Source organism: Sander vitreus, chromosome 1 (assembly GCF_031162955.1).
Source record: "Sander vitreus isolate 19-12246 chromosome 1, sanVit1, whole genome shotgun sequence".
Classification (NCBI taxonomy): Eukaryota; Metazoa; Chordata; class Actinopteri; order Perciformes; family Percidae; genus Sander; species Sander vitreus.
Genome location: NC_135855.1, coordinates 28,916,762 through 28,944,147, shown reverse-complemented (window position 1 = coordinate 28,944,147; position 27,386 = coordinate 28,916,762). Strand labels below are relative to the sequence as shown.

The following is a 27,386-nucleotide window of genomic DNA, read 5'->3' as shown; positions in this document are numbered from 1 at the left end:
CATCTATGGGGTGATACAGGGTATGGTTGAGCTCAAGAGTAAAATAATAATAATAATAGCTTTATTTATCCAGCACCTTTCAAAACAGGATTACAAAGTGCTTTACAAAAAATAATATAAAGTAATATACCCCAACCCCATGAAAAACATCAAATATACACAAAAGAGAGTTACTTTACAGTAACCAGCAGGTATCCAAAGTGCTTCACATCAGAAACCAAGAGAAAAACACATAATATATGACATATCATACAATAAAAAGAATGAAACAGAAAACAGTAAATTCAGAAAAGGTTACATAGAAACAGGAGAGGGGAATTGTCACACCACTACTAGGTATTAAAAGCCATTCTAAACAAATAAGTTGTGAGTTTGGACCTAAAAAGAGCTACATCTGTAATCGTCATACAACGAGTTTTACACTTACTCTTGGAATTCATGGACACTAAACCAAATTTTTGAGTTTAAAAAGCAGGAATATGCTATAACATTGAATAAAACACCCAAAATGCAATGAAAGTAGTGTACTGATCCTTCATTTTACTTGAGAAGAGCTTTAAATGGAAAAATCCATGTTAATTTTTGGCAATTTGTTTGAAAGAAACCCAAATTTCTGATGTAGACATTTTTTTTGAAATGGGTCAAATTTGACCCAAAGACAATCATGCTGAGAAGGAAGAGCACATTCTTTTTCATAATTACAAGTTACAGGCTGGTGTGCCACTTTCAAGGCTAGACATGAAGACACTGACACTTCAAAGTAACAGAGTCATAATTAGTGTTATTGTTTACACCTGTGCTAATCCGTCTATAACAAGATGTCTACCATGAAAAAAGCCTGTAAAGTGACCAAGCACAAACAACTAGTGTGATAATCTACTGTATATTCCAGTTATAATCAATAAAGTAAGGCTATTTTTATATGGTGCTAAAGCGTTTAATCACACTAAAGAGATTAGATTTTAGTAGACATTATTGTTACAGAACTTGGAAATGTGAGCTATATTTGTACTTGTGGCTACACATGTTTACAGTCACAGGGTGAGTCTGACAACATATGTATTTATAGTGAAGCCCTCACAACAAATTACTTAAATGTTCTGTGCTGTTTAAAATGTCTTTCATAAAATGTTAAAATGCACTGATCTTTAAAGGTCATTAAACAATAAAGGCATATTATTGGTTGCGTTTTTTTAAATCTATCACATCAATTCTGTGGAGAATTATTAGACAGCAGTGTAATAATGACGGTGGGTCATTGACTGCCAAATATAATTAATTCCACTGCCGGTTATAGATTTTATTGAAGTGATAAACAGCTGCCTTCTGAAGCCACCGCATTCCGTTCAAACAGTATTTAAAAATACAAAACAAACACAAAACAGGTTGTACAATATCATACAAAACAAAGTGCACCATGTTCTGCCTCAAACAATGACAATATTTAAACTTGAGTATCTCTGTGAGAAGTCTTAAAAAATGGTAAAACTAAAGGTAGAGAAATCACATGCATATATAGGACAAAAAAAGATATATATTGATTGCGGCTTACTGTGTAGTACTTTGGAGTTTTAAACCCCACTCCCAAACAAACACAAGCCAAACTGTTAAATGTAAATGTAATGTAATCCCTGTGTGTTCTGCACTTCCTTTACTGTATGTTGGCTAAACATCCAGTAAAACTTAGAGAACTAGTAGAGCAATAACTGATCCTGCACTAAAGCGAAATGAGATCTGTTTTCGCTGTGAGCTTGGTGTCATGTCAGTGAATTTGAGGCACTGAACCATAGTGAAGTGATGATGACAGAGGTAAAGCTTGGCTTGGAACAGGATCTTCATCTCAGCATGCTCAGCAGAGAAGATGACCGTCCGACTGACTGACAGAGCAATATTCTCTGTCCGCTCCCCCTCTCTTGTTTCCCCTTTTCAGTGGTCAGCTCAGCAGACAGACGGCAGGAGGAAATCAGCTGAAAGTTAGCAAGAAAGCCTGAAGGAAGAACAGCTGTGGTTAACACAAAGAGCTGGATGAAGCGTTCAGTAGGCTACACAGCTACGGCATGAGTGTTTGCTGATGTGTGGACCAATCAGAGAGCTCCTTGATGTAGTTTGGACCAAACAGATCACTGTAGTTCTCTGTGTGCAGAGAATACGGGTTATCATCACCAGCACCTGAGGAGCACAAAACCACTGCTTTTATTTAATCAATTTTCACAGTCCTTCTCACAATAATACTCCCACCTAACCTGCTACTGATGCAATCTGACTGATTTTTTAAAATAACTCAAGCAATTATTTGAAAACATCATAAACCCGTTTGGACCATAGGAGTAAGAAGGCTTTAGATGTCAAGGACAGTCCTAATAATAGATTAACAAACTATATATATATATATAAAGTGTCGTACAGTGCCAGTGGTCCCACAGTGTGTGTGTTCTCCATCCTCTCTGCTCCCCAGTCTGGTTCCAGACATCAGTGTTGCTTAAGTGGTCCATCAACTACAGGAAGCAAAATATCAACAGTCAGTCAGATATCAAGAGCACTGCCTACAGAACCCAAACTGAATCCCAGAAACATGCAACTGATCTATAATAGGATGCAGTTTCATTAGGGAACTTTTCCTTTTTTCTGCCGGTGAGATAGTCTCTATGACAGGATAAACCACACATGGAAGTTCTGATACCTTAAATACAGCCTCATTCTGCTCCTGGTCCTCTGGTTTGGCCTCCCACATACCTAAACAACAACAATAACTAGCATCATTACAAGGTGCCAGAGTCTTTTAGACAACAGATAGAAAAACAACAAAACGCTTTGACAACAACTGTCTCACCATGCGTTTGGGCATTACCAAATATGTCCTCTGCATGGGTCTCCACCTTCTGTGGTGTGTCTGAAATGGGTCTTGTTGTTGTGGGTTGCCAGGCATGCGTGGTGTGTGTATCATCACCTAAACTCGCCTGTCTTTCTCGAGGCCTGCTTATCAACCTCAACCCTGAGGAAGGGGAGGGGGGGCAGGACAGTCATGTCACATGAGGTCTGACTGAGAATATGTCAGAATATGTTTGATAAATACATGTTCAAGGTGTGTCTTACCTCTCCTGCGTCTGTGTGTTTGTGTGCTGGGCATCATCCTGTAGACTCTGTAGGCATTGCTGCCTCTCTTCCTGCTGTGCTCCCGCAGCTCACAGATGTCAGACAGAGAATTCAAGGCACAGCGGAAATTTGCCTTCCATGTCTTGGGATCTGGCTTGTCTTTGCCTGGATGATATCGTCCTGAAGTGAACAAGTGTACAGGCAAGCATTGGTCTGTGTGTAAGAAACACTTTTCTATTGTGTTTCCACAAAAGGACAGCGGACAAAAAGTAATTTCTTTCTTTCCCACATATTGATATTCAACAAAACAAGAACACACACAAACACACACACAGTCCCCATGCACTCTCACGCAGAGGCAAACACGTGCGCACACATATGAACACATATGCTTCCATCCACCCCCCACACTCACAGCTGTCAGTAGTGCTAGCCAACAGCATGGGGAATAATCATGCACTGTGTTAAAAACAAATTGAAAATCAGTGCTGAGTGTTTCCCCCTGAGCAAAGACAGAAAAATGCAGAGTGAGCTAACCCAATGCAAAAAGAAAAGAAAAGATGATAATAATAATATTAATACTCAGAGCAACAGAGCATCGATATGTGCAAGATATGTGCTGGAATGAGGTCTATATTCTGTGTGTGTGTGTGTGTGTGTGTGTGTGTGTGTGTGTGTGTGTGTGTGTGTGTGTGTGTGTGTGTGTGTGTGTGTGTAAAAACAAACCAGAGTTCAAACCAGAAGTAAGTTTAAATACTGAATACTTTTTGCCCAGATGTAGTAAGTTTAAAATGTAACTTCCTGCAACAGGCTAATAAGCAGGAATAACTGCAAGTTTCAAGTGTGTATCACCTCTGACCACACACAGCATCACTGGTATATACAATGGTTGAGTGTTTTATTACTATTATAATTATTAAACCTTTATTTTACCAGGTAAGTCCCATTGAGATTACAAAAGATTTTTTTTCAATGGAGCCCTGGTCAAGATGGCAGCATACAGATACAGTGTTTCAAACAATATACATGCAAACATTAAAAACACATAAAATAAAACACACAGTATCAACTCAGAATCATATGCATAAGAAGACAGAGAGGAGGAAACAGATCTGCATAAGGAAGCATTTACAAATTCCGATCGAATTAGCTTCCAAAGGCTTCACCACATTTTTGAATGCTGTAATTGGATCAGCCTATCAAGCTGCAAATCTGTCTAGATAGATAGATAGATAGATAGATAGATTGATAGATAGATAGATAGATAGATAGATACTTTATTGATCCTCAAGGGGAAATTCAAGGTCCCAGTAGCTTAAAGACATCACACACAACATACACATACATCATAAACAGGATGATACACTAACAAATCCACATGAATAATATGGACAATAAAAGAAAAGATAACTACTAATACTAAGGGACTGCCCTGCAGTGACAGGGCAGGGACTGACCCTGTGTGTCAGTATGCATGGTAAGGTGCTCTATGAGAGTGTGTGTCATGGTGGTAGTGCAAATAAGTAGTGAATGGATAAAGTCTAGAGACCAGCATTACATATGGAGAATATAAGAGAATAATGTAGACATAGTAATATAAAAACTATAGCAGTGCAAGGATAAAGTTTAAAAAAGACAGCATTAAATATGCGCATTATAAGGGAATAAAGTAGTCAGTAGGATAGACACAAATCAACAGTCAGTATTAGAGGTTTGAAGTAATAGGGTTACAGCCATTGTTCAAGTATTAATTTGCAAGTGTTTAGAGGCTGTAGGGGCAGGGGTGTGGTCAGAAGTGTACTATCTTGCACCTGTAACCACCCAGTGATGTCATGGTGTCCTAGAGTACATCGGTACATCACTGCAGCAAGGTGAGAACTTCAACCACTATCTTGCACCTGTAACCACCCAGTGATGTCATGGTGTCCTAGAGTACATCGGTACATCACTGCAGCAAGGTGAGAACTTCAACCACTATCTTGCACCTGTAACCACCCAGTGATGTCATGGTGTCCTAGAGTACATTGGTGCATCACTGCAGCAAAGTGAGAAGTTCAACCACTATCTTGCACCTGTAACCACCCAGTGATGTCATGGTGTCCTAGAGTACATCGGTGCATCACTGCAGCAAGGTGAGAAGTTTAACCACTGGGGGATTTTCCGTGCATGTTATAGGAAAAGTGAGAGAGCAACTGCATAGACTGTAAATATTAAGTCTATGTTTGAGATATGTTTTCTCTCGTTTGGTGGGTGTGTCTCGGCTCAGGTCACAGGTGATACTCCTCAAGTGTAATATTGTGATTATACAACAACGGTTACCAACAAAATAAGTGATCAATCTGTATTCATATTGTGGAGCAATTGGCTCTTGAAATACAAAAAACAGACAGGATTTATAGTCCCTCCCTGTTTAGTAAACCAGCCAATTTACCGTGGGATTTATCAATCTGAATAAATCCCGCTCGCACATATAAACACAAAACTGCTTTGCTAACTCCAACGTGTTGTAAGTAAGACATCTGCTAAAAAAGTTATTGTATTCATTAGCATGATTGCCGTACTGTTTAGTTCACAAAAAGCTCGGGGACTGCACCAGCCGGGAGGGCATGAGACGGGAGCATAGACTGTATATTATTAATATATTATGTTATTAATAATAATATGAATTTAATATACAGTCTATGGAGTTCTCCAGGCTGCAGCCATACCCAACTCTAATAAAAAGGCAGAGCGCTCTCTCCCCGTGGGGTCGAAAATCAAGCTGTTCCACTAGCTGCTCCCTCTAGAGGTCTGGAGAACTTCCGTTGTATAATCTGGATGCTGCTTTTTTTGTTGCATTTGTTTTCTGGGTTTGTGTGCTTTTCTTTTTATCGTTTCAGCAGCACGTTTATGTATTTGGTTGTGTTGTGTGTATTTGCAGCGCGTTTATGTATTTGGTTGTGTTGTGTGTATTTGCAGCGCGTTAATGTATTTGGTTGTGTTGTGTGTATTTGCAGTGCGTTTGCTGAATGCTGCGCATGTGTTGTCAAATTAATGAAGTTGTTTTCTTAATTTGCTTGTGTTTTGTCTATTTGCGTGTGTTTTCTTAAGTTGCAGGGTGTTTGCCCCTGTCGGCCACCGTAATTTGCACACCGCCACCATTGTAGATATTTGGAGAAACGAGGACTTGCACACAACAAAATCTTCATCTTCAAACATCACTGTAACAACTTAAACTGTGCTGTTGCTTCCATCGATCATCCAGTGTGACTCCATCCAGTGTGTTTAGTTCTCATATTTAGCATTTGGATCTCAGCCAATCCTCTGAATTTAATTACCAGCCTCAGTAATGAAATCACTGGAGCTTAAAAAGATCCTCTACGGACCATTTACAGCAGACAAGGGCGAGCGCAGGTAGCAGCAGCTCTATTGCACACATGCTCCAATCTCTCACTGCCATTACGACTTGACGAGCCTTTACAAATGTTGTGTCAATTTCCCCAGGCTTAGTTGGTGGTTCAATTCTATAATCTGTGTACTATATTATTATTATTACTTTTTTTTATTGTTTTCTTGAATATTGAGCTGAATTTTAGGACATACAACACTCCGTACAGTGTGCGCTTTTACATATTCAAATGATGAATATGTTTTTTCTAGATCTTGTGAGAAGCTGTCCTGTTGTACTTTGACAGCAATATGATCACCCACAACATTCACAGCAACTGAACTGGAGCTTTCCCATGATGTGATGTGCAGCTACAATCACAAAGCGTGACTTTCCCAAGACTGGACTGTGTGACGGTGTGTGTGTGTGTGTGTGTGTGTGTGTGTGTGTGTGTGTGTGTGTGTGTGTGTGTGTTATCAGAACATACAGAAATGAGATTACAGATAGAGCAAATACATCTGGCTATGAGATTATGAAGAGGATTATCAAATTATTATTATTGTACTATATTATACAAATTATAATTTAGTTTCTTAGATTCTGGACACAAAATATTCCACAAATTATTCAATGTTTTTGCTTTTTACTATATATACACTTTATTTCAGACCCAGGGGGATCCATATCACAATAAAAAACACACAGAGTATAATATAAAATACAAAAATACAAAACCTTCCACAATGTTCAGTGTCTGACATACAGACATGTTCGCCAATGGTTCAACAGTCTGGAAGAAAATCTGACAGAACTGCGTACAGGGTTAGCCAAAACAGTGATCAAGTCATTTTCTGACTCAGATACCCTACACATAAATCTATACATCAGGTTACGTAAAACAGCAGAGCAGGTAGGTACCCCGACACTGACAAACATATGGCTTGCACTGGAGCTTCTTGGAGCCCTCAGCAGCAGCCTCATGCTGTCATTATAAGCCACTATGAGTTTTCTAATGCTGCCTTGCTTATAACGACACCACAGGTAGGCAGTATACAAAGGTGTACAATACGCTCTGAAGAGTGAGATCCTCACAGATACAGAACACATGCTAAACACACGACACAGCATGTTCGCTTGAGCATACAGCATCCGACGCTGCCTATAGACAGGTCATTTGCAATAATATGCCCCAAATATGTAATCTCACTGCACACTATAAGCAGGTAGTCAGTAATTTGACACAGATAATTAAAAAAAAGTTCTGATTCCTATGAGAAAAAGCCTAACACATGAACTGAAAGGTTTGATAAAAATCATATGTAGTCAATTGCGAGTTTCACATGTCTTGAGATTTGAATTTTGCATGTAAAATGTAAATACAAATCTAAGCAGCAACAGGTTGGAAATGTTTTAAATGTGCAGTGTTTGCACACACTAAAAAAACACATAAATCGATCAGTCATCTTTTTCCAAGTGTGTTCCTTTAAATGCAGTTGATGTGGCATATACTCTGGTGCTATTTAAAGTTCCTGTGCACATCGTATCACTTAGCTGGATGGTATGAATGTGGTAAATCTAGAAAGACGTGTACTGAAAAGCCTTACAACCGTGGCTGCTCTTCACTGGAAAGACTTCTACTAAGCAGGAAACAGGACCTACAGGTTAATCTTATTGGGATGGTTGTAGTTTCCAAAATGGTTAACTTTAGATAACATTTAGAAACTTTACTTTTATTCCAAAACATATTCAAGAAATGACATGCTGTGCTAAGGATTATTCTTTGGACTTTTCTCATGAATAAGGTAATCCTAAACCTAAAACCAATCTTTTTGGGGCACTTTATACTTCATTGAAAGATCCCTGGCCAGAATTGAATCAGGGACGTTGTGACAGTGAAAAACTAATGCCATATATGAAGTGAGGCAAATCAATACATTTAGCATTGATTCATTCATAAAGGTGACATTATGAAAATGTTCTCATAATATCATTGAATATAAGCTTGTTGTGGTTTTTCTCAACTATTGCTCTGCATCAAAGCGTCAGCATGCAAGTGTAAATGTAGGAACGTAACAGAAGGTATCAGGCAAAGTGCCTTAGATTGATAGAAAATTAGCTATCAATACTAAAGTATGGTGGTGGACTGGTAGCTGGAAAGGTGCCAGTTCACCTCCTGGGCGCTGCCAAGGTGCTTTTGAGCAAGGCACCGAACCCCCAACTGCTCATGGCGCCTGTCCATGGGCAGCCCTCTCACTCTGACATCTCTACATTAGTGCATGTATAGGTACTGAGCATGTGTGTGTAATTCAGGCCTGTGTGTAATGTGTATAATAATAACAGAGTGAAAACATTGCAATTTCCCTTGCAGGATTAATCAAGTATAAATTATTATTATTATTATTATTATTATTATTAAAAGATAATAAGAAATAGTCTGAATGGACTATAGGGGACCAACCATGCAGCTGGAACACAGTTTGTTTTGGTTTGGGGTTCCTACCAGTGTGCATGGCCCAACTCCTGAAGAGTGTAGCATCTCGGTCAATACTCCATCCATGACGAGCGGCATGTTTCCACGGGATTTGAAAGATCCGTGCTGACTGTAGAAGAAAATAACAGTGAATACATTGTTGTCAATAGCAAAACCTTTTGCACCCTGGTGTGTGCATGCGTTTGCGGGATGAGGGTGAGATGGAGGGGGTCTACCTGGTCCAGCCAGCTAACTCCTGGATACCTCCCAGACTGAATCTGCTCCTCCAGCCACGGCCTCAGCCTCAGCCGGCCTGGTTGTTGCATTCTGCAGTCCAAGGTTCAGGTGGAGATGTGTTACCGGCCACACAGGAGTTTCAACAGTAACAGAAAATTTCTCAGGAGCTCAGATTTAATCACAGTTCCGTCCGTGGCACCCTTCCTCCTCCACTGGATTCTTCCAATCGAAGATCTTGCAGTTATGACAATAACTCTCCTCCTCCAATAACCTTCCTCCAATTACAGGAAATACTGTATGTTATTCTTTTCATGACAAGTGGAGTGTGATTGAGTGGAGAGTTGTTAAGGTCTTTGTAAAGGTTTTAAATGCTTTTCTTGCAATTCTACGTGCTGAGTTGTGGATTCACTGTTAACAAACTATCCTGCTTGGTTTAAGTCAGTGCCTAAACATGTTGGGGACCATGTGGTTTTTCATGGTTCCATATGAAATTACTGTGGCAGCAGTGACAGTGTGTATTCATGTAAGACCACCAGGTGGAAACAGAGTTCATACTGTTATCAGCAAGAACACCCTTTTAAACTTGTGTGCCTCCTGTTACCACTGTTCACATCCACATTGTCGAACATGCAGTTTGACACAATATTATACACAGTGCACAGTTAGGCTACTTTATCAAATGAGCATTGCAAATTAATATGCACTCTGTGCTATGGTATATTATTTGTTCATGACTCACTATGTATGACTGTCAACACTACACCACTGTAAGATACTGTCTTCATTTTAGTGGCACTGAAACAGTATTTTGTATTAAATCAATGTCACTGTAAAACTATACATGAGAATATATACGATAAAATGACACATTGCTTATAATTCTAAATTATGAAATCAACTGATCAATTCACAATGTTATCTTATTATAAAAATGTTTAATTATACTAAAAGGATATATATATATTAAAATATATAACGCATTGCATGTGAATACAAATAAGTTATATAATATAATCGTTATATATTATATACAGTATATTGTAATATTGACATTGATATATGACAGTTTTAAGTTAATACTCATGTTTATATTAACAGAATATCTTTAGTGGTCAAGTCAATGTATCTGTACTTTCCACCAACTGACAACTCACATACTTAACTCTGAAAAGTCCCACCTCTCTGCCCGCCCCATGAAATGACTCTTTTATGTGCCACTGTTTACACTTTTGAAATATTCCTCTCCGAATTATGTCATGTCCTGATACCCAGTTTCAACAGAATTTTTTTTCAGTAGTCTTTATCCAATCTTTCAGACGTTGTTTCCCACTAAAGCTGTTAAGTTTGTATTTGACTTGGCGTTTCTGTGTTATTGTGACACAATAACGGAACAAGTTTAAACTCCTACTTAGGGGCCATTTATCGAAATCATTAAAAAAAAACATCTTCTCACTCTATCTAGCAATTAGCAGTTAGTTTTAGTGTTATTTGCAGATATATCTAAGATGTTACATTTAGCTTCTGCTTTTATCCAAAGCAACTTACAATTGCTACATATGTCAGAGGATGCACACCTCTGGAGCAACTATGGGTTAAGTCTCTTGCTCAGGGACATGTTGGTTAATGTTTCACAGTGGGAATTGAACCCAGATCTCCCACACCAAAGGCCTGTGTCAGATCCACTGTGCCATCATCCACAACCAGGTGTCCTCTGTCATAATGTAATCGAAGTGGAAATTGTTTGTTTTTACATTCAAACATTAAAAACTCAGCCGGAAAGTCCATTTGAAGCAAACACAACTCAAGAAATAAACAACTTTATTTGAACTATTTTCTAGCAAATAAATTCCCAGAATACTGCCTTTTCTTTGCATATAGTGAAATGAGTTCCATTGAGTTCAAAGTGACGTGTGTTTCTGTGGAAGTGGCTCAGCAGTTCCAGAGAAGAGCTATGAGGAAACAATTTCACAACCCTGGCTTGCAGCAGCTCATTATGACCGCTGACTTATTGCAGACGCTTGGTTTAGTCAGTTCAGATGTAATTTTCCTTAAAAGGCAATTTTTCTTATGATGACTCCCCTGGTCAAATGAAGCTCAGAGAGAGATTGAAATAATCTATGCAATTAATAGTAATGACTCTTCTGTTAACTCATATTTCACTGAAGTCTTACTAATACTACAGACTGGATGGTTAGACATGATTTCAGACAGTGTGTTCCTATAAGCTTTATACAACATTTATATTATATTATACAACATTCATATTTCCTATGAGCTATGGGAAAAACAAATTACCTTAGTTTAATATGACAAGTGAGATATGAATATGTGAGCTGACTGCAGCTGTTTTGTTCAAGCATTTGTAGCAAGCACACATCTAAAACTCAAAGCAAGTGCATTCTAGCCTGGAAACCAGACGAATCTGTGAGCTCATGTTTCATGTGCTCTAATACGCATTTGCGAATTAGTCTGCCGATGCCAAGCTAAGTGCATTCTGTTATCTGTATGACAGAAATTTTACATGAATGTTTTTATGTATGAACTTAATGGACATTTCACATCAAAAGCAGTCATACACAGTTACAAAGTATTCATAAATTAAACAAATCAACTGTTCTTAAGGTGCAAAGATGTGTTTTCTTTGAATCGCTGCCGCAAAACAAAAACTCTCCATGACCATGAGCGCTATTAATTCATGTCACAGTTGAGAAAACAATGTCAACTCAAAGTCCATTTATTAACTGTTCTGAAGCTTTCGGTCACGATTACATAATCTTCTTCGGAAGATATCCATGACAACAGGGCAAACTGAAAGATCAGGAACAGCTACTAAATGGATCTTAAAGGTGCTCTAAGCGATGTTGGGTGACGTTACTTCTTGTTGACGTTCAAAGTATTTTCAAACAAAACGAAGACTAGCTCGATCCTCCCTCCTCCTCATCCCGTTCCCTCCCTTCTGTGCTTCAGCGCACTAACTCACTGTTTCTCAATAATTTAAAGAAGCACAAATTGCACATAATAAAATGTCAGCGCTACACACTCTGATAGCCACTGTCTGTGATTAGTGGCATAGACTGGTGAGCAGGGATCAAAGAGAGAAAAGGTCTTTGGAGCTCAGAGAGACACTGGTCACCCTGAACATTGTTAATGACACCTTGGACAACTGGGCTTAAGAAGCTTTGAGGCATCTTGGTGAATGAGTCCTCTGGGTATCTGTTCAAACATTCCTCTTTCTCACCACTTCTCTCCTCTGAAAACAAAATATCAGGCTGCTCCACCAGATTCTGAAATGCCTGGTAGCCGTCATCCACTGGAGGAAAGCTGTGTGAGCCTGCAGGCGCACAGCCGTAGCAGGGGTTTTCATCACATATAATTGCCCCTTCAGTTTTTCCATGTAGCTTTGTCCCACCACAGGCAGCCTCATCGAAGCTCTCACACCCGCCCTCGACTCTGGACACAGGATCACATAACGCAATCGTGTTGGTGCCACTAGAGACGGAGGACAAACTGGAGTCTTCTGCATATGAAAATCCCCCAGGATCTGCATTGCTTTGCTGATATGACATGTCTGTCGGCATGAGAGATAAAACCACTGGTGGAAAATTAACAAGCGGACAAGCTGGTGCGTGTTGGTCAACACAGGTCACGTCACCCGCACTAGGATGGTATGCACAGTCACAAAGCATTTCAGCGTCCGTCAGATTCTGATGTGGGCCGCTGGGAATGAGGATGGAGTAGGTTTTATTTTCAAAGCCACATGATCCAGAACTCATGTCATCAGCTCTGACACAACAAGGGTTGTAGGAAAGGGAGAGCAAACCACTGTCTTGGTTTACTTCTGTAAATGAATTGGTGATAAAATGTGATATCGGGCTGATGTTGGGGAGGGCTTTAAGAAGGGCATCCTGAACACAGGCTATAACGTTAGGTTCTGTATTAGCATAACTGAGACCAGAAGAGCCGGTACTGATTCCACTGCTTTGCTGAAGGCTCCCACTGCTAGTGTCTCTCAGAGACTCCTTTGACCTAAATACAGACAAATGGGTTACTTAGACTGCCAACAAAACCACACAGAAATCCTTAAGGAAATGTACTAGTGCAGCCACACAAACCATGGTTTGCTGTCATCTGGAACAAGGGGCTCAACACAGACAGAGGAGATGATGGGATGCACAGGCTTCAAGACCTGCAACAAGGAGGATAAAAACCATTCAAACTGTAGATTGGAAACATTTCGGGTAAAGGGCTCACATGTTCTTTTCCAATAGATTTGACATTAACTATTCATAAAACCTATTAATTATTATTTATTATTATTAATTATTTATTATTAAACATTTTCAAATTGACTTCATGTTTGTGAAAGTATCTGGTGAAGTTTTAAGTTATAATCATTATGATGTTAGTCCTGGTTGGTAAGGTGACACCTATGGTTAATGATGGTAACAGCAAGTGCTTGTTAATACTACAGCAAATGCCTGTTGAGCTAGCCTGGCTCCGCCCTCCTACGTACTTCCGCTCAATTTTCATTTTCCTTCAGTATGGTTTGCGGTATAGTCTTGGGTTTTCTCCGGTCAAATATTTGGCAGTCCAATCAGTGAACAGAGGGAGTGGCTGAGAACGATGACGTTGAGGTCGAGCGAAGCCATTCGGTCCGTTGTGGCAACGCTGCCGAATATCCAGAAGTTAAAGCCCGAGCAAGAACAATCTTTGCTGAGTTGTGTTTCCAGCTCGCTCTGTTAGTGGTGAAGGAGTTAGCTAAGCGAACGCTAGCGATGCTAAACCGACGTCACGACCAAACGTTAGCGATTGGTTATGGCAGATCCAGAGTGGCTCTGGGCAGATCCAATAGTTTTAAATTTCAACAAAGTACCCGCCTTCAAGGAAGTTAACGCTTGTCAATGGAGAGTGGCCAGACTCTCTGTACAAATGAAATGTACGAGAGTCTGGTAGGACCAGGCTACTGTTGAGCAGCTGCCATGTCACAAACACAACACGAGAAACTGGTGTATCTGTTAATAGCGCAGCCAAACAAACTCGTCGGTAATAACTTCCTCAACCTCATTTTACAGGACATGTAGTTTTTTTTAAATAAAATGTTAGTGATGCTGGATTATATGCTGTATTGTGAATCCTGTGAATCCCTCATGCATGTGAAGGCAATTTGAATCTACTACAGAGAGAAGGAATTACTGAATGTAAATGCATTGAATAGCTATTGCTGAAAAATTCCAACAATAATTAAGTATCACCAAGCGACTCACCTCTTGCTCGCCTGGATGCATAATTAGAAGTTTAGGATTTGGACATTTGGCAACTGTGTCCTGCCACTTAGTTTTGAGCCTAAAATCAATTGCACAAATAAATCAACAACAGATACACTCATGAACACAACACAGGAGTTACAGTATTTGGGGGGAAAGCCTTTCATATGATTCACTAACAGAGAAACAACACAAAAACCATCTGCATGACTTACTTTACATAACAGCCATTTATAGCAGCGCTGATGATGATTGCAGCAAAACTGAGGCTGATGATGATAACCAAGGGCAGGACAGTGGAGGACGTGGGCTCCATACTGTTTCCTGTATTGAGAAAACGGAGGCTGTGAAAACTCAGATAAAACGGTAAAACTAGGCAGCGCTGATAAAATATAAACCAAGATTCTGTTACTCTATTGCTTATTTCCCACCAGTGTTAATTGGTCCGGTATGGCGCAGTGCATTCTGGTAGTTGTGAGTTTTCTACCTTTTGAGAGAAACGGAATATCACAGCTTCTTTTCTCAGCTTTCTCTGGTCATGTAGCACCAGTTTAAAAAAAAAGAGAAAGTTTGCACTCCCAGTTTTAGGAAATACCCTCTTTTCAGCGGCAAAATACATCTTTAACGATGTGAGGGAAACGCCTCCTCATTCATTTCAATGAGACCACTGAGTTTGCGCAACATGAGTGCATTAAGAGGAGAGCCCTTGTGAAAAGGATTGCTCAATTTTTGCCACAGTGCAATGCAATGTCATATAGCAGCACAATGCCAATGAAGTAGACATGCAAGAGCACATGCCTGGTAGATTACTCTGTGAGAATGTTTAGCTTGAAATAGCGTGCAGATCCTGGGTCAGATCCAAGACAGGGAGCGTCAACAAGTATAACATTTTCAAAATAAAAACCTACGCATACTATGGCTTGTTCCCTTTTGAAGAATGTTTACTGAATTTGTGTTTTTGCATCCGAAATCAGCATACCTCACAGTCAGTGGGTTAGGTGTGGTGTGCCACAACAACTAAGTCACTGTAGCAATGCAGATAAAAGATCAGTTGCTGTTGCTGGTTGTGTAGCAGTTTGGTAGCACTCCCCCTTGCTGAAATAAAGTTGTAGTGGATGGCTTTAAATGATACTCTGTTCCTTGATATCACAAACTGCATTTAAATACAGAAAATAGCAAAATACCAACAAAATATGTTTTATTACTTTGGAGAAGATAAAAAAAAAACTTTTTGAGGTTTTAAGGGATCCTAGATTTCAAATAATGGGTCATACATACCCTTTATTGCACCTTATTAATTGATTATAAATATGTTTAAGAAATCTTATCATGTCTAAAAAATATACGGTATACTTAAACATCAAAAGTAACACAAAAGACTGAATAGATGACACTTACGGGTTGTGAATTCCCACTCTTCACTACTTTCACTGAACTTTTCACTCAAGGATAGGTAGCTTTTCACGCTGACCGCATATGTTGTATTTGGCTCCAAGTGTCGACCAAGTATTTCATGGTAACCAAATTCGTCGAGAGCAGTTGATTTGACATTAGCAGACACCTGGTATGGAGAAACAAGAATTATTAAAAGCATGGCTTGGCAATCATTTCCTTTAAGTAAAGAAGCAAGCTGACATACTTACCGTAAATGCCCATGACTAAGTCTACATCTCTACGGCAAATGATCTTTTAGTGTTATAAAGTGCATCTGGCATTGCTCTTACCTTTTCTGCGTCTCCTTTTTTATGGTAAGTCACATTAGCAGTCAAGTTATCTCTTAAACTTTTCTTCACGTTCTTCTTCCACTTGACATGAAAATTCCCATTTGATTCGTTCACTGAGACAATTGTTGGGGTTTTGGGCTTTACTGTAGAAGAACAAAGATGAGAAGAAGTAGGGGAATGTTTCCTAACTTCCATCCAGTTGTACATCCATTCAGTGTTATTCTGGATCAGATTAATGGACTTTCATTTAAAAGAAGTCAACTTACTGCTGTCTGTGATGTTGATGATTTTGGACTTTATGTGATTGCCTCCTTTCCTAACTGTGGCTGTAAAAGACTCCCCTACAACAAGTATCTCTTCTTGGTGGACAGAGCAACACTGTGCAGTGTCACACGGTTTAAAATTGCTATGCTTCTCCCTGTGGAATACAAGATAACATGCATCATGCTCTGAATATTTTAAATACATTTTAGTTGATTTTTTTAATACAATGATATATTACAGTTTTTCTGACTTGTTAAAACACTAAACCCCATTCTCTGAACCAAATGCTCAGTGGCCTAAACCCATTTGTCGAATCAATCACTCTTCTTGCAAAACTCTAAACACATTCTCACTTGTTAAAACACATTCCACACTGTGATGCACTTGTGTTGTAAAATAGTTTACACGGGCAGTGAAAGTTAAACACAACTACAACACAGTTGTCATCATTTACACACAACGACTCAAAATTGTACACACACGTTTCTAGGTGATCAAACCAATTGTATAGAATATAAGCCAGTTCAGAGTGCACGAGTGGCACAGGAGCATTGAATGTTATTTGATTTTGCGGTTTCACAATATTTTTTAGTGTACCATCATGTGCTTTTCATTTAATTTTCTTTGTTCTTTGGCCTTTTGCAGTTGGACTACTGTATTGTTCTGCAAGTGCCTACAGTAATACAGTATACATACATTCAATATTGTATTACTTGCACTACTTGCAGTGTATAAGATATTCATTGTACAAGTTGTGATATACTTACTGTAAGTTTTCATTGCAAAATGTGTTTACTATATATGAAATACTCTAAAAAGAAATTCTATAACTACATGCCCATGACACTGTGTTTTCAATGTTTTGAGGTATTGTGTAATGAATGCTCTATAGTGTTTATTGACTGGCTGTGTGTATGATCTGAAAGCATTGTTTGTTTGATTTTGCCAACAGAGTCAGGTGTTTTGTGAACATAGTTTGAGAATTTAGTTTTGTGTTTACAGTTTTGAGAAAATGGGTGAGGGTTTCAAGAAATGTGTCTTAGCAATCGAGAAAAACTGTAATATAATTTTAATATTATAGGCCTACATATGTTGTATGAAAACAATCAACTGACTCGACACCATTTTAGTGAAATCAGCCAAAACTAAGCTCATAAGTATACCATTTTACCAATTCACTAGCTCTGCAGTACGTAAAATAAGTGAAACAATAAAAACAACACCTCACCCGTATCCGCTGTTGCTCCGGAAAGTCAAATTGTATTCAGTGCAGTTTTGCGCTTCAAAGCGGCAAAACACCAGTGACTCATAGTCGTTGGTACAGTCAAGAGTTTGGCCTGAAATCCACATTAAACAAAGAGATTAATTGTGAGAATGAGTTAATGCATATACTATATAAAAGCTGTCTACGTGTCCACTTTACGTACCAGAGAGAGCTGTTGTAATAATCCCCAAAATAAGAAGGACCAAGGATATCCTATCGCGAACTGGCCTGAAAGCAAACAGCATATATTTTCTTTAGGCTATTTAATGCGACATATTTGATCATTTAAGCAACACAAACACTTTCCAAGGCTCCAGATTACCTCTTTAACTCCATGCTGAAACGATTTGTTCTTCTCCTTCGAAAACAGTGCAGTTCATCAGCTCCTACCCATTTTATGGGAAAGTGAACGTTTACTTTGCTGCGTGCTTACACTGTAATGTCTCACAGTCTTCCTGATATGGGAAGCGGTTACTGGAAATGTTACGTCACTAATTCAGGGGAGGAAGTGTGTCCTACTCCCATTTCCTCAAAAGAGTAAAAGAAAGGCAACACAATCCCTACTGTAAATGAAGCAACCAAAATAGGCTAGGCTACCTATAAAATAAATTTAAAAAATTGTGAATTGTAAATGTGAATTTGCGCGTAAATGTGTAAAAGCTGGGCCATATCGATTATAATAGATTTCATTCAATTTATAGCCTACTTCAATCATTGAGAAATAAGTTACTCAGATCAGCAAAATGACTATATATATATATATATATATATATATATATATATATACTGTATATACAGCCTATTTTTATTATCTACTTTTCACTATTTCCTATTAAACATTCAATTGTCTATAGTGAGCAGTAAATGTAATCTTCAGAAACTTTAGAATGATCATCATTGTGCACCATGTAATGTCCTACAGCTGTAAATTATGCATATTAAAGGTGAAGTGTCGCATTATGGGATTTAGTGTACCTGATATGGACACATTTTTCGTTGCATTAAAAAAAACGAGGACACGATCTAGTCCTAATGTAAAATATTACACTTATAGACACAAAAAAAACATTCAAATAGATTTAAAATAGATCCAGACATACATTTCCAGGTTCTTATCTTGTGTCCATTTTGATAATAGTTCTGCTCTCTCTATAAGTAAGTGAAATACATACACACACATACAAAAGTTTTTTTTATATTGAAATGGCTTTGAACCAGATTACAGTAAACAGAGAATTCCATCCATAGACAGTATGATTCCATCCTGTCAATCTAATGTTCCACATCCAGTCCAGTAGGTGGCAATAATGCCACTTCAAGCTGGCTCTGCAACCGCCAGTAAATCTAAACAAGCAGAATTAAAGTACGTCGTGGCGAAGGCAAATAGTGATTAACGCTTTTTTTACAGTCATTGTTTTAACAGCTAAAACGATGCGGAGAATTAGAAATTAGTAATTTGCGTGTATGTCTGCTTGTGTTTTTAGGCTTTAATCCATATTTGGTTCTAGCTTTATTGAAAATTTGTCGTGTTGAAGTTGCTGCCGTTACAGTTAATTATGTTGTGAGACGTTTCAGCTAGCAGCCTGCTAACGTTAGCTACAACAGCCAGGTGTCCGTGCCTTAGAGTAATTTACTCCTAACAGATTAAATGTCTGTTAGACGGGCTCTGGTGGATTGTGTTGTGTTGTCTCTGCAAGATACCTGTTTGTTTTATCCTTGCTGTAAAGGCTGCTTCTCAAGGATTGACGTTGAACAGCAGGACACGACGAGGTAAAAACACAAACAACCAACGAAGAAACAGTGGGTCCATGGAATGTATTTTCAAAACTTTACTGTGACTGATTACTCTTTACAGTTGTCCGAGTTAAATGAAATCGATACCGGTACTTGACTTTATTATGTCTCATTGACAAGTTCATTTCTAGGTATGCTAACCTATATAAAGGTTGTAGCTGAATACGCTTAAAACATTAAATTAATTGATTCCTACAAAGCAAATGTACTCACTCACATGCTGTCCTCTCTGTCTCTCCACCACAGATGCAGATGCTCCAAGTGTGGTTCCAGCTGTCTGAGGGAACAGGTTGATTACAGATATCGTCTGTCACTAAGGGTGGCCCGGGACGGATGCATATTTGGAGTTACAGTGTTTGGAACCTGCTTGAACCCATTCTTTGGCATTCATGCAAGTGGTTTACAGAGGTGAGCACAGAAATAATCTTTCAAGCAACTCCAAATTTCTGCAATGTCTTAGTCTGTCAACTTCCATCAGTCTTGTATCCATAGTAAGTATGAACATCATTTATTTTATTTAGTTTTTGGTAGGATTTAATTTGACACTTTGCAAATGGTTTGCAGGCCATTTAAAGGTATCTTGCAAATGCTCTGTATCTGAAGCATGACAGCATTCTCTGCATATTAAACACAAGTTTTCTGTTACTGTCTGACATTATCTTTTGTACCAAGTCTCTGTGTGGATTGTAGTAGTTTGGTTCCCCCTGTGTTAAGGCACAACTCAGGAGCAGCACAACTAATTTCACATATTTGAAGACAGTTTGTGAGACTTTGATGACTTACACAGGAGCATTTAATGAATTCCAATTGAGGAGAGAATTAAGCAGGCAGTACAGTTTAACCATGATGTGTTAAGTTGTCGTGCCGTCCCAACTCCCTGAAGGTCCTGTCTTACTGAAGGTGTCTTTAAACTCATGCTGGAGGCGCTAAGTTTTACTGAAACTTCAACGAATACCAAGATATTGCTGGTGCCCAAATATCCCAGCACAGACAAAATGTTTTTGTGTTTAGTTTAACTATGGCCTTGGCAGGCTGAGCAGCACTGTCTTGTCATACAGCTGTCTCCCGTCTTCCTTGGAGCCACAAAGTTGAACAACTCCTCCTGAGTTATGAGGTTATGTTGGACACTGACCTGAAGGAGACCACTGTCTCAACTTACATAGCATGAGTTCGTAAGCTGGAAATTCCACCACACCCTGTAAAAGGTTAAGGGAGTGAAGTAAGCTACTTAGATCTTGACACATCCTGTATAATAGTTAGTAGACGGTGGCCTAAACAACACCATTATTAAAGGCTGTTTTATGCTTCTGCGTCGAATCGACGGCATACCCCCACAGACCCCTCTGCGTCTACGCCTTACCCTACGCCGTAGCCTACGCCATAGCCTGACGTGCACCTCTCGAAATATGTAACTACACGTCGCAGCGCCACACGTCGCAGCGCCACACGTCGCAGCGCCACACGTCGCTCGGCCGTGGCTTGATAACGTTGCATTTCCCCTGACTCATTTCCTGGTTCTCTTTGTCCTTAAACAACATGAAATCAAGGAGAGGGTTAACTTTTCCTGCTAAAGATTTCCCACTGTGGTCAGAAAACACAGGGGAGACACTTTGTTTCTCTCACTATGATTGTAGAGTCAGTACTCGCTCCGAAGCTAATCGCCGTCACTCTTTCACTTCTCCCTCGCTCTAAAACACAGTCCCCACACACACACACACGTGCGCCGGCTCGACGCACACACCAACGCACAAGTATAAACATCAGGCCACTTACATAGGCTACGGCGAAAGCTCTGCGTGGAGCCTCCGCAGAACCATAAAACGGCCTTAAGTGTGAAGTATCTGGCATTCACAGTGTGAAACAGTACCCCTGATCTTTTTTTACCTGAAGGTTAATGTTTTCATCTAGTGTATTAAGTTATTATTATGTTATTGGAGGTTTTTGTGTCATGTGAGGGGACGAAACTCTGCTATAAAACCCTGTGCTAAACCCCGTGCTGGTCAGAGGGAATACACGAGTTAGCTTTATTTTTACCAGTGTTTAATGTGGCACATATAAAAAGCTCATCTTGTGATCAGTGTTTTCTCTCTTTGCCAGTCAAGTGAAAAGCAGTGTGCATTTCTGTTGTGTCTGTAATGTTGTAGGTTGGTGGAGAACTTAGATGGAGCATCAACCAGATCCACATTGTTGGTGAAGGCTGTCGAGGACTGTTTTATTGGCAGACATTTCATCTTTGGTATTAAGGTACATTTTCTCTACTTGGCTGATATTAGTTTATTACAACTGTGTCTGTATCTGTGTATATGTTGGCCGATAAGTAACAAAAAAGACTAAGAGAGTACAGCCATGCTCGCCAACAGCTCTGTGAGGCTGTAAGTTGGCACAGCAGTGCTTTGAGCTAAATGCTAAAGTCGCCATGCTAATATGCTGATGTTTTGCAGCTAAAATATAATAGTGCAGCTGAGCCTGCTGGGAATGTCTTATGATGATGGGAATTATTTTTTGCTGGTGTTGGAAAGATTTTAAGGGGTCGACAAAGTGATGACAATTCATTCTGAGGGGAACATGGACATCTATACCAAATTCCACAGCAGTCCATCTAATAGTTGTCGAGACATTTCACTAAAAAACACAAATGCCAACCTCATGATGGCGGTAGAGGAAAAGTCAGGGGATCAACAAAGTCATTAGGATTCATCCTCTGGACACCATGAATGCCTGTACCAAATCTTCGTGCCAATCCGGCTCAATGGTGTTTTAAGCCCCCTTCATCTCCTTCCAGGCAGCGCTGCAACCGTTGACTTCAAGGCACCTAACCCTAACCATAACCATAACCATTGCCTAATCCTAGTGCCTTCCAGGCAGCGCTGCGTGGAAGGAGACGTTGGGGGCTTAAAACACAGATAAACGGTAATCCATCCAGTAAATATTGAGTTATTTCACAGATTAACTTAAAACTTTGATTGTTGGTGGCACTATAGGAAATGCCAAATGATCACCAAAGTTAGTTGGATTAATATTATGGGAACCATGAATGTCTTTACAGGATTTAATGGCAATCCATCCAGTAGTTATTGAGATATTTCAGTCTGGAACTAAGTGGTGGACCGACCAGCCAACAGACCAACATTGCCATCCCATACTGTGCTGCTAGTATGGATAAAACCAAATCTAAGGGTTATGTATTTATTTTATGTTATTAGATTGTTTTAAACACAAATGTTTCTATCAGTATTGGCCTCAAAAATCCAGTATTGGTCGGGCTATAATCATACGTATTTGAACAACATATCCAAAATCTGTGCTTTGAATTTCATTTGTATTCAGGCTGCTTGCTCTCTGGTCTTGTCTGTGTTCTTCAGGTAACCAAGACAGAAAGTGAGCCTTGGTTAGGAGGACCTGTTGCGAATGGCTCCAGCAGTAAAGAAGCAGTCCACTTTATTGCCACTCAGATGATTCTCCCCAAAGCTACAGGCCTGGGAGGCTGCACAGTGGTCAGTTATTATCGGATCCTTCTTCAGAAAGCCGCAGAATATGAACTGGGATCCGCTGATCCCAGCAAATCCTCCAGACCCCCAGCAACAACCCTGCTGCTGATTCCTCGCCGTTTTCCAGCCAGCAGCTTTAATAATGCCACACTTTCTGCCTCGGGTCTTCTTTCCCAGTCACCGCAAAGGTAATGACATTAAGACGCTACTGGTAACTGTTGCTTTCTGTCTGATGCTTTTCAGTATTTTATATTAAGGGCAGACTCTGTAGGGGCCAGAAACAAATAATTGGGAATAAGTGAGACTGACTCAATCTGAAATCAAAGTAAAAACAACAGAAATTCTTACGAGCTAGTTTGACTAGTGAGCTCGTAAGAATTGTAGCTGTGCCTCTAACAGTTTTTCCTTCTTTTTTTTTTGTAGGGGAAGAAATTCAAATTAAATGTAAGAAAAATCTCTTGTGTCAGGTGGTTTCCCTCGATAAATTGCATTTTGTGACAGTTGCTTTTCTTTTCATCCTAGTTCACAGAACCAGGACGGCAGCCTTACTCCCACCCCTCCATGGCAACAGTCACTAGGACTAGTTACTTCATCGGCAGAGCAGGAGGAAGGCTGCAGTACCCAGGACAGTGGAGATGAGGACAGAAGGCAGACAGACAACAACAAAACACCAGATCATGCACCGAGAGGCTACCTGGAGAACAATCAAGTCACAGAGGAGAGAGCACTGTCGCCTCTTCTTTCTTTAGAGTGCAGTTCTTCCAGTAGTCCACCATTTGCCAAATACCCGTACTCATCTATTGCGAAAGCTGTTGGAAACTCCCCCACCCTGAACACTTGGTTCAGTCCTCCGTCACCTGGCCACAACATCCCCAAGGGGTTTTCTACCAGACAACTCACCAAAGCATTTTTGTCAAGCTCCTTGGTTTGGGAAGATTTTCCTTTCTCTGAGAGTCTTACAGAATTTTTGTGTGAAAACAAAGATTTTGACATTGTTGGTGAAACAGAGCCACATCTAAATGTGCAAAATCAGGACAAAAACGCAAGAAACGACCTGGAAATCGGTTCACAAGACAAGAACATATCACATAAATCAACTTCTGTTTGTCAAAGTAACACGCAGATAACAGGCAGCCACTCACAGTTATTACTGGATATCACCAATACACCTGCACCGAATGGTAATGATTTCTCTGACCAGGTACATAAGAACCCTGTTGGATTTGCAAGCATGAGTCAAGCCAGAAACATGTGTTCCCCTGAGTGTAATCAGGAGGATGAGAAAGCTAGTTCTCTGTCTTTTGAAAATGAAGAGGAAGAGCAGCTTGAAGGGGATACCTACAATTGTTCAGCAGACCTATTCAGTAGCTCACTCATAATCGATATGAACACAAACCAGCTCAACACACATGCAGAGACATTCAGGACGGCCACAGAAGCGTGCCCACTGCTTTCCGAACTAAACAACCAGCACCTGAGGTGTAAAAATTGTACGCATTCAACACCAGACAAACGGAAACTGAAAAGTGATAAATGCATTAAAAGAGAGAGTTTAATTTCATCAGGCACACAAGAGCTCGACTTCATCCCTCCCTCTCAGTCCACCCCCATTGTAAAAGCTGTTGTGACGGCCTCCTCTTACAGAACAGGAAATATACCTGAATTAGTAGATAAAAAGACAGCCAGAACCACCTCTTCTCTTTGTAAATTAAACTGTGTCAGTGCAAACCAGCTGTTCCAGTGTGGCAGAGAGTCTACAAAAGAAAACATGGTGTGGAGGACGACTTCCTGGAAACCAGACGAGCATAAAAACCAGAGAGGGGCTCTAAACACAGACCTAACCGGAAAGATCAACCACAAATGTGACTCAAGTAATTGTGATGTGACTGTCTGTGATTATGAGGACAATGCATTAATTGTTCCTCCGACTCCTGCTGCTAAAACACGACTGAGTGTGAAGCTCAGAAAAAGAAGGCGGACTGATACAAGCAGCAGAAATTTGGGTTATTCTTGGGAAGGGCAGCAGGGAGATGGAGTTGATTGTAAAAGAAATCCGTTGGATCACGCTCTCACATCATCACAGAGAGGTCTGGCACACATAGGGAATTGTGACAGTGAGACGGTTAATGAGGGTAGTCTGGTTACATCGAACTGTTACCTCCTTGATGATGCGAATGAGGCGTGTGATTGGTCTAGAGATCTATTCTCTGACTCAATCTGAGAGGTTCCGTTGCAGATGGACTTTACAAATTGATCTGAGAACTAAAGATCTTTTTAATGTATTTCAGGCGGGCAACCCAAGTTATGATATTCTGTTGAAAAGCACTGCCAGAGAAGCCTTACTTGACCCACCTTCTGCTGCTATCCCAGGCACACCCATTGCTAAAAAATGTATATATTATATTTATTTTATTTTATTTATCATAACTCTGTGTTCTAAAGACTTTCTGCTGCTGCACTCTCTCACTCATTGCTGCATTTTACTCATAACCCTGTCGGATCTTCATTGTTCCTACAACTATGAATGCTATTAAAGCAAAGTGACAGTAAAAGGATGCTTCTGTGTGTATCTGATAAATGATCTGCTGATGCTACATCTAATAACCATTGGATTGAAATTATTGAAATTCTTTCTTTCTTGCATTTTAGTCTTTATTAAAATAAAATGGAGATAGACAGACAGAAATACTGGTACTGGAATAAAAATCCCCAGCTGAATTGAACCAGGGACGTTCCTCTTTCAATAAACATTAGGTACCAAAAGGCCAACAAGACGTTCTGACGCTTTTGAATGCTCTCCAGTCTCCTACTTTTAATCACTGCTCCCTGGTACTTCTGTTGACACCAGAGAGACTGCTGTTCTGCTGCTACTGTGTGTGTGTGTGTGTGTGTGTGTGTGTGTGTGTGTCTGTTTTTGCAGGGGTGTTAATGTAGGGATGAGTATGCACAGTGTCATGCCAAAGAGCTAAGAATAGCAGCCAACAAATATCATGACTACAATGTTCTGGATGTGAGTAAAAGAGAGCAAGGGCGAGAAGAAGATGATGTTACTAGTGTAAAAATGGAAACTGGGACAAGAAGCTAACAGCTGGAGCTTTGTACTATGTGTTGCAGAAGCAGGGTTGGTATTAGTCAGATGGGTATGGTGTGTGTCTATTTGAAGTGCCATGTGTACATTTACCTTGGAGAACTCCTGATGTACACATGACATGACAACTTGCATGTATGACAATACAATTTGGTGTAGACATTCATGGTCTGTGAACTTTGGTGATCCCCTAACTACTCATCTAGTGCCATCATTAGGTCAACATTTAAATTTGTCCAGTACTTTAGTTTATCTATCAAAGAGTTTGAGTTTCTTTACAATGAGCACTACAGCCTCACAGAGCTGCTAACATGGCTGTAGACTCTTAGTCCTGTTTCTCTCCTGTTAACTTTGCCAATAAACTACAAAATTAGGCGCTTAAACAAACATCTTTTAGTATATTTGTAAGCCATTGAGCTATGTTACATCTGTCAAGAGCACTAGTTCTTAAATATGATGCAATTCTACAAAATAAGTTGCATGTCTGTGGTGCATGTCTGCAGTACTTCTGCTGGCAGAGACATGTTGGAAGGTAGTGCAAAACATAAGTTATGGGAGTACTCAACTTCAGGCACAGTGTGTGTGTGCCAGAGAATTTTGGCTTCAGTTGCTTCAATAATAAAAATAGTAAATATAACCCCACGTGTCAGTTCATGTGCTTTGAAATACAAAGTACTGATTGTATAAAGTTACCATTGGGATTTTATAAGATTTGAATGTTAAGTCTGGCCTGATGGTAATTTGACCTTTTTGCAAGGCAGATTTTAGGCATTATACACTTTTTCTAACTTTTTCTATTTTTGTCTTCATTACTTAACTTGGGTGTGCATCTCTTACCTTTTTTCTTTTAAATGATTCAGGAACCATGTTAGTACTAAAATACTGAATGACTTACTGTACTCTTACTAAGGAGTTTAAAATGGGATCAACACAATGTGAATTGGGCTTAAGATGATTTATAGATACAGTCACAGGACTTGAAGTGTTTCCAAAAATGTGTGTGTGTGTGTGTGTGTGTGTGTGTGTGTGTGTGCCCATGGGAAACCCTCTCTCCTTAGCATGCTGCTAATACAGTGTGAGCTATGTCACCCTCAGTGAATGGAATCATTCAAAGCCACCATTTGTAGAGCACACGCATTATTATACTTTGTGTGTTTGTCATTATTTCTTAAGTTATGGCATCATTTCTTTCATTGTGATTTTATTTTGTATTACATTACAGATTTTTTATTTTGTTTTTATTTTACCAAGATAATTCTTTGGGTGTTTTGCCTTTATTTGAAATACATTTGACCTATATTGCATTCAGGTACCACACTACCCACTCAAATAC

The 27,386-nt window shown here is 39.6% G+C and overlaps 3 protein-coding genes across 7 annotated transcripts; 1 reads left to right on the top strand and 2 right to left on the bottom strand.

Moving 5' to 3' along the window:
• Positions 1-42: 42 nt before the first annotated feature.
• Positions 43-9,256, bottom strand: LOC144518808 (uncharacterized). Of its 5 annotated transcripts, none has more exons than XM_078251729.1 (7): positions 9,167-9,256; positions 8,919-9,060; positions 3,094-3,273; positions 2,831-2,992; positions 2,681-2,733; positions 2,405-2,495; positions 43-2,187 (listed from the first exon to the last, which is right to left on the bottom strand). In XM_078251729.1, the coding sequence occupies exons 1-7, from the start codon at positions 9,254-9,256 to the stop codon at positions 2,051-2,053; spliced, it is 855 nt and encodes a 284-aa protein (XP_078107855.1). In that variant the 3' UTR covers positions 43-2,050. The 5 variants fall into 5 exon arrangements, with proteins under 5 accessions (XP_078107855.1, XP_078107856.1, XP_078107858.1 ...); XM_078251730.1 differs by having other exon boundaries at positions 43-2,169; XM_078251732.1 differs by having other exon boundaries at positions 2,849-2,992.
• A 1,712-nt stretch (positions 9,257-10,968) lies between these two features.
• LOC144518799 (uncharacterized) lies at positions 10,969-18,144 on the bottom strand. The gene is made up of 10 exons (XM_078251723.1): positions 18,006-18,144; positions 17,847-17,911; positions 17,648-17,756; positions 16,422-16,573; positions 16,156-16,298; positions 15,830-15,992; positions 14,647-14,755; positions 14,432-14,510; positions 13,280-13,353; positions 10,969-13,193 (listed from the first exon to the last, which is right to left on the bottom strand). Exons 1-10 carry the CDS (start codon positions 18,017-18,019, stop codon positions 12,200-12,202), a joined length of 1,902 nt encoding a protein of 633 aa, XP_078107849.1. The 5' UTR covers positions 18,020-18,144; the 3' UTR covers positions 10,969-12,199.
• Positions 18,145-19,031: 887 nt separating this feature from the next.
• ddias (DNA damage-induced apoptosis suppressor) lies at positions 19,032-25,517 on the top strand. The gene is made up of 5 exons (XM_078251690.1): positions 19,032-19,453; positions 19,724-19,885; positions 21,622-21,721; positions 22,840-23,153; positions 23,488-25,517. The coding sequence occupies exons 1-5, from the start codon at positions 19,332-19,334 to the stop codon at positions 25,184-25,186; spliced, it is 2,397 nt and encodes a 798-aa protein (XP_078107816.1). The 5' UTR covers positions 19,032-19,331; the 3' UTR covers positions 25,187-25,517.
• Positions 25,518-27,386: the final 1,869 nt, after the last annotated feature.

Coding starts and splice junctions, on each gene's coding strand:
- ddias (XM_078251690.1), top strand. CDS start 19,332: ATGTCTGTTAGACGGGCTCTGGTGGATTGTGTTGTGTTGTCTCTGCAA. Junction 19,454..19,723: donor GAACAGCAGGACACGACGAG/GTAAAAACACAA, acceptor TCTCCACCACAG/ATGCAGATGCTCCAAGTGTG. Junction 23,154..23,487: donor CTTTCCCAGTCACCGCAAAG/GTAATGACATTA, acceptor TTTTCATCCTAG/TTCACAGAACCAGGACGGCA.
- LOC144518808 (XM_078251729.1), bottom strand. CDS start 9,256: ATGCAACAACCAGGCCGGCTGAGGCTGAGGCCGTGGCTGGAGGAGCAG. Junction 9,061..9,166: donor GAGTTAGCTGGCTGGACCAG/GTAGACCCCCTC, acceptor TTTCTTCTACAG/TCAGCACGGATCTTTCAAAT. Junction 3,274..8,918: donor AACTGTGTTCCAGCTGCATG/GTTGGTCCCCTA, acceptor TGTTCACTTCAG/GACGATATCATCCAGGCAAA.
- LOC144518799 (XM_078251723.1), bottom strand. Junction 16,574..17,647: donor CGGAGCAACAGCGGATACGG/GTGAGGTGTTGT, acceptor TGTATTCCACAG/GGAGAAGCATAGCAATTTTA. Junction 14,511..14,646: donor ATAAATGGCTGTTATGTAAA/GTAAGTCATGCA, acceptor AATTGATTTTAG/GCTCAAAACTAAGTGGCAGG.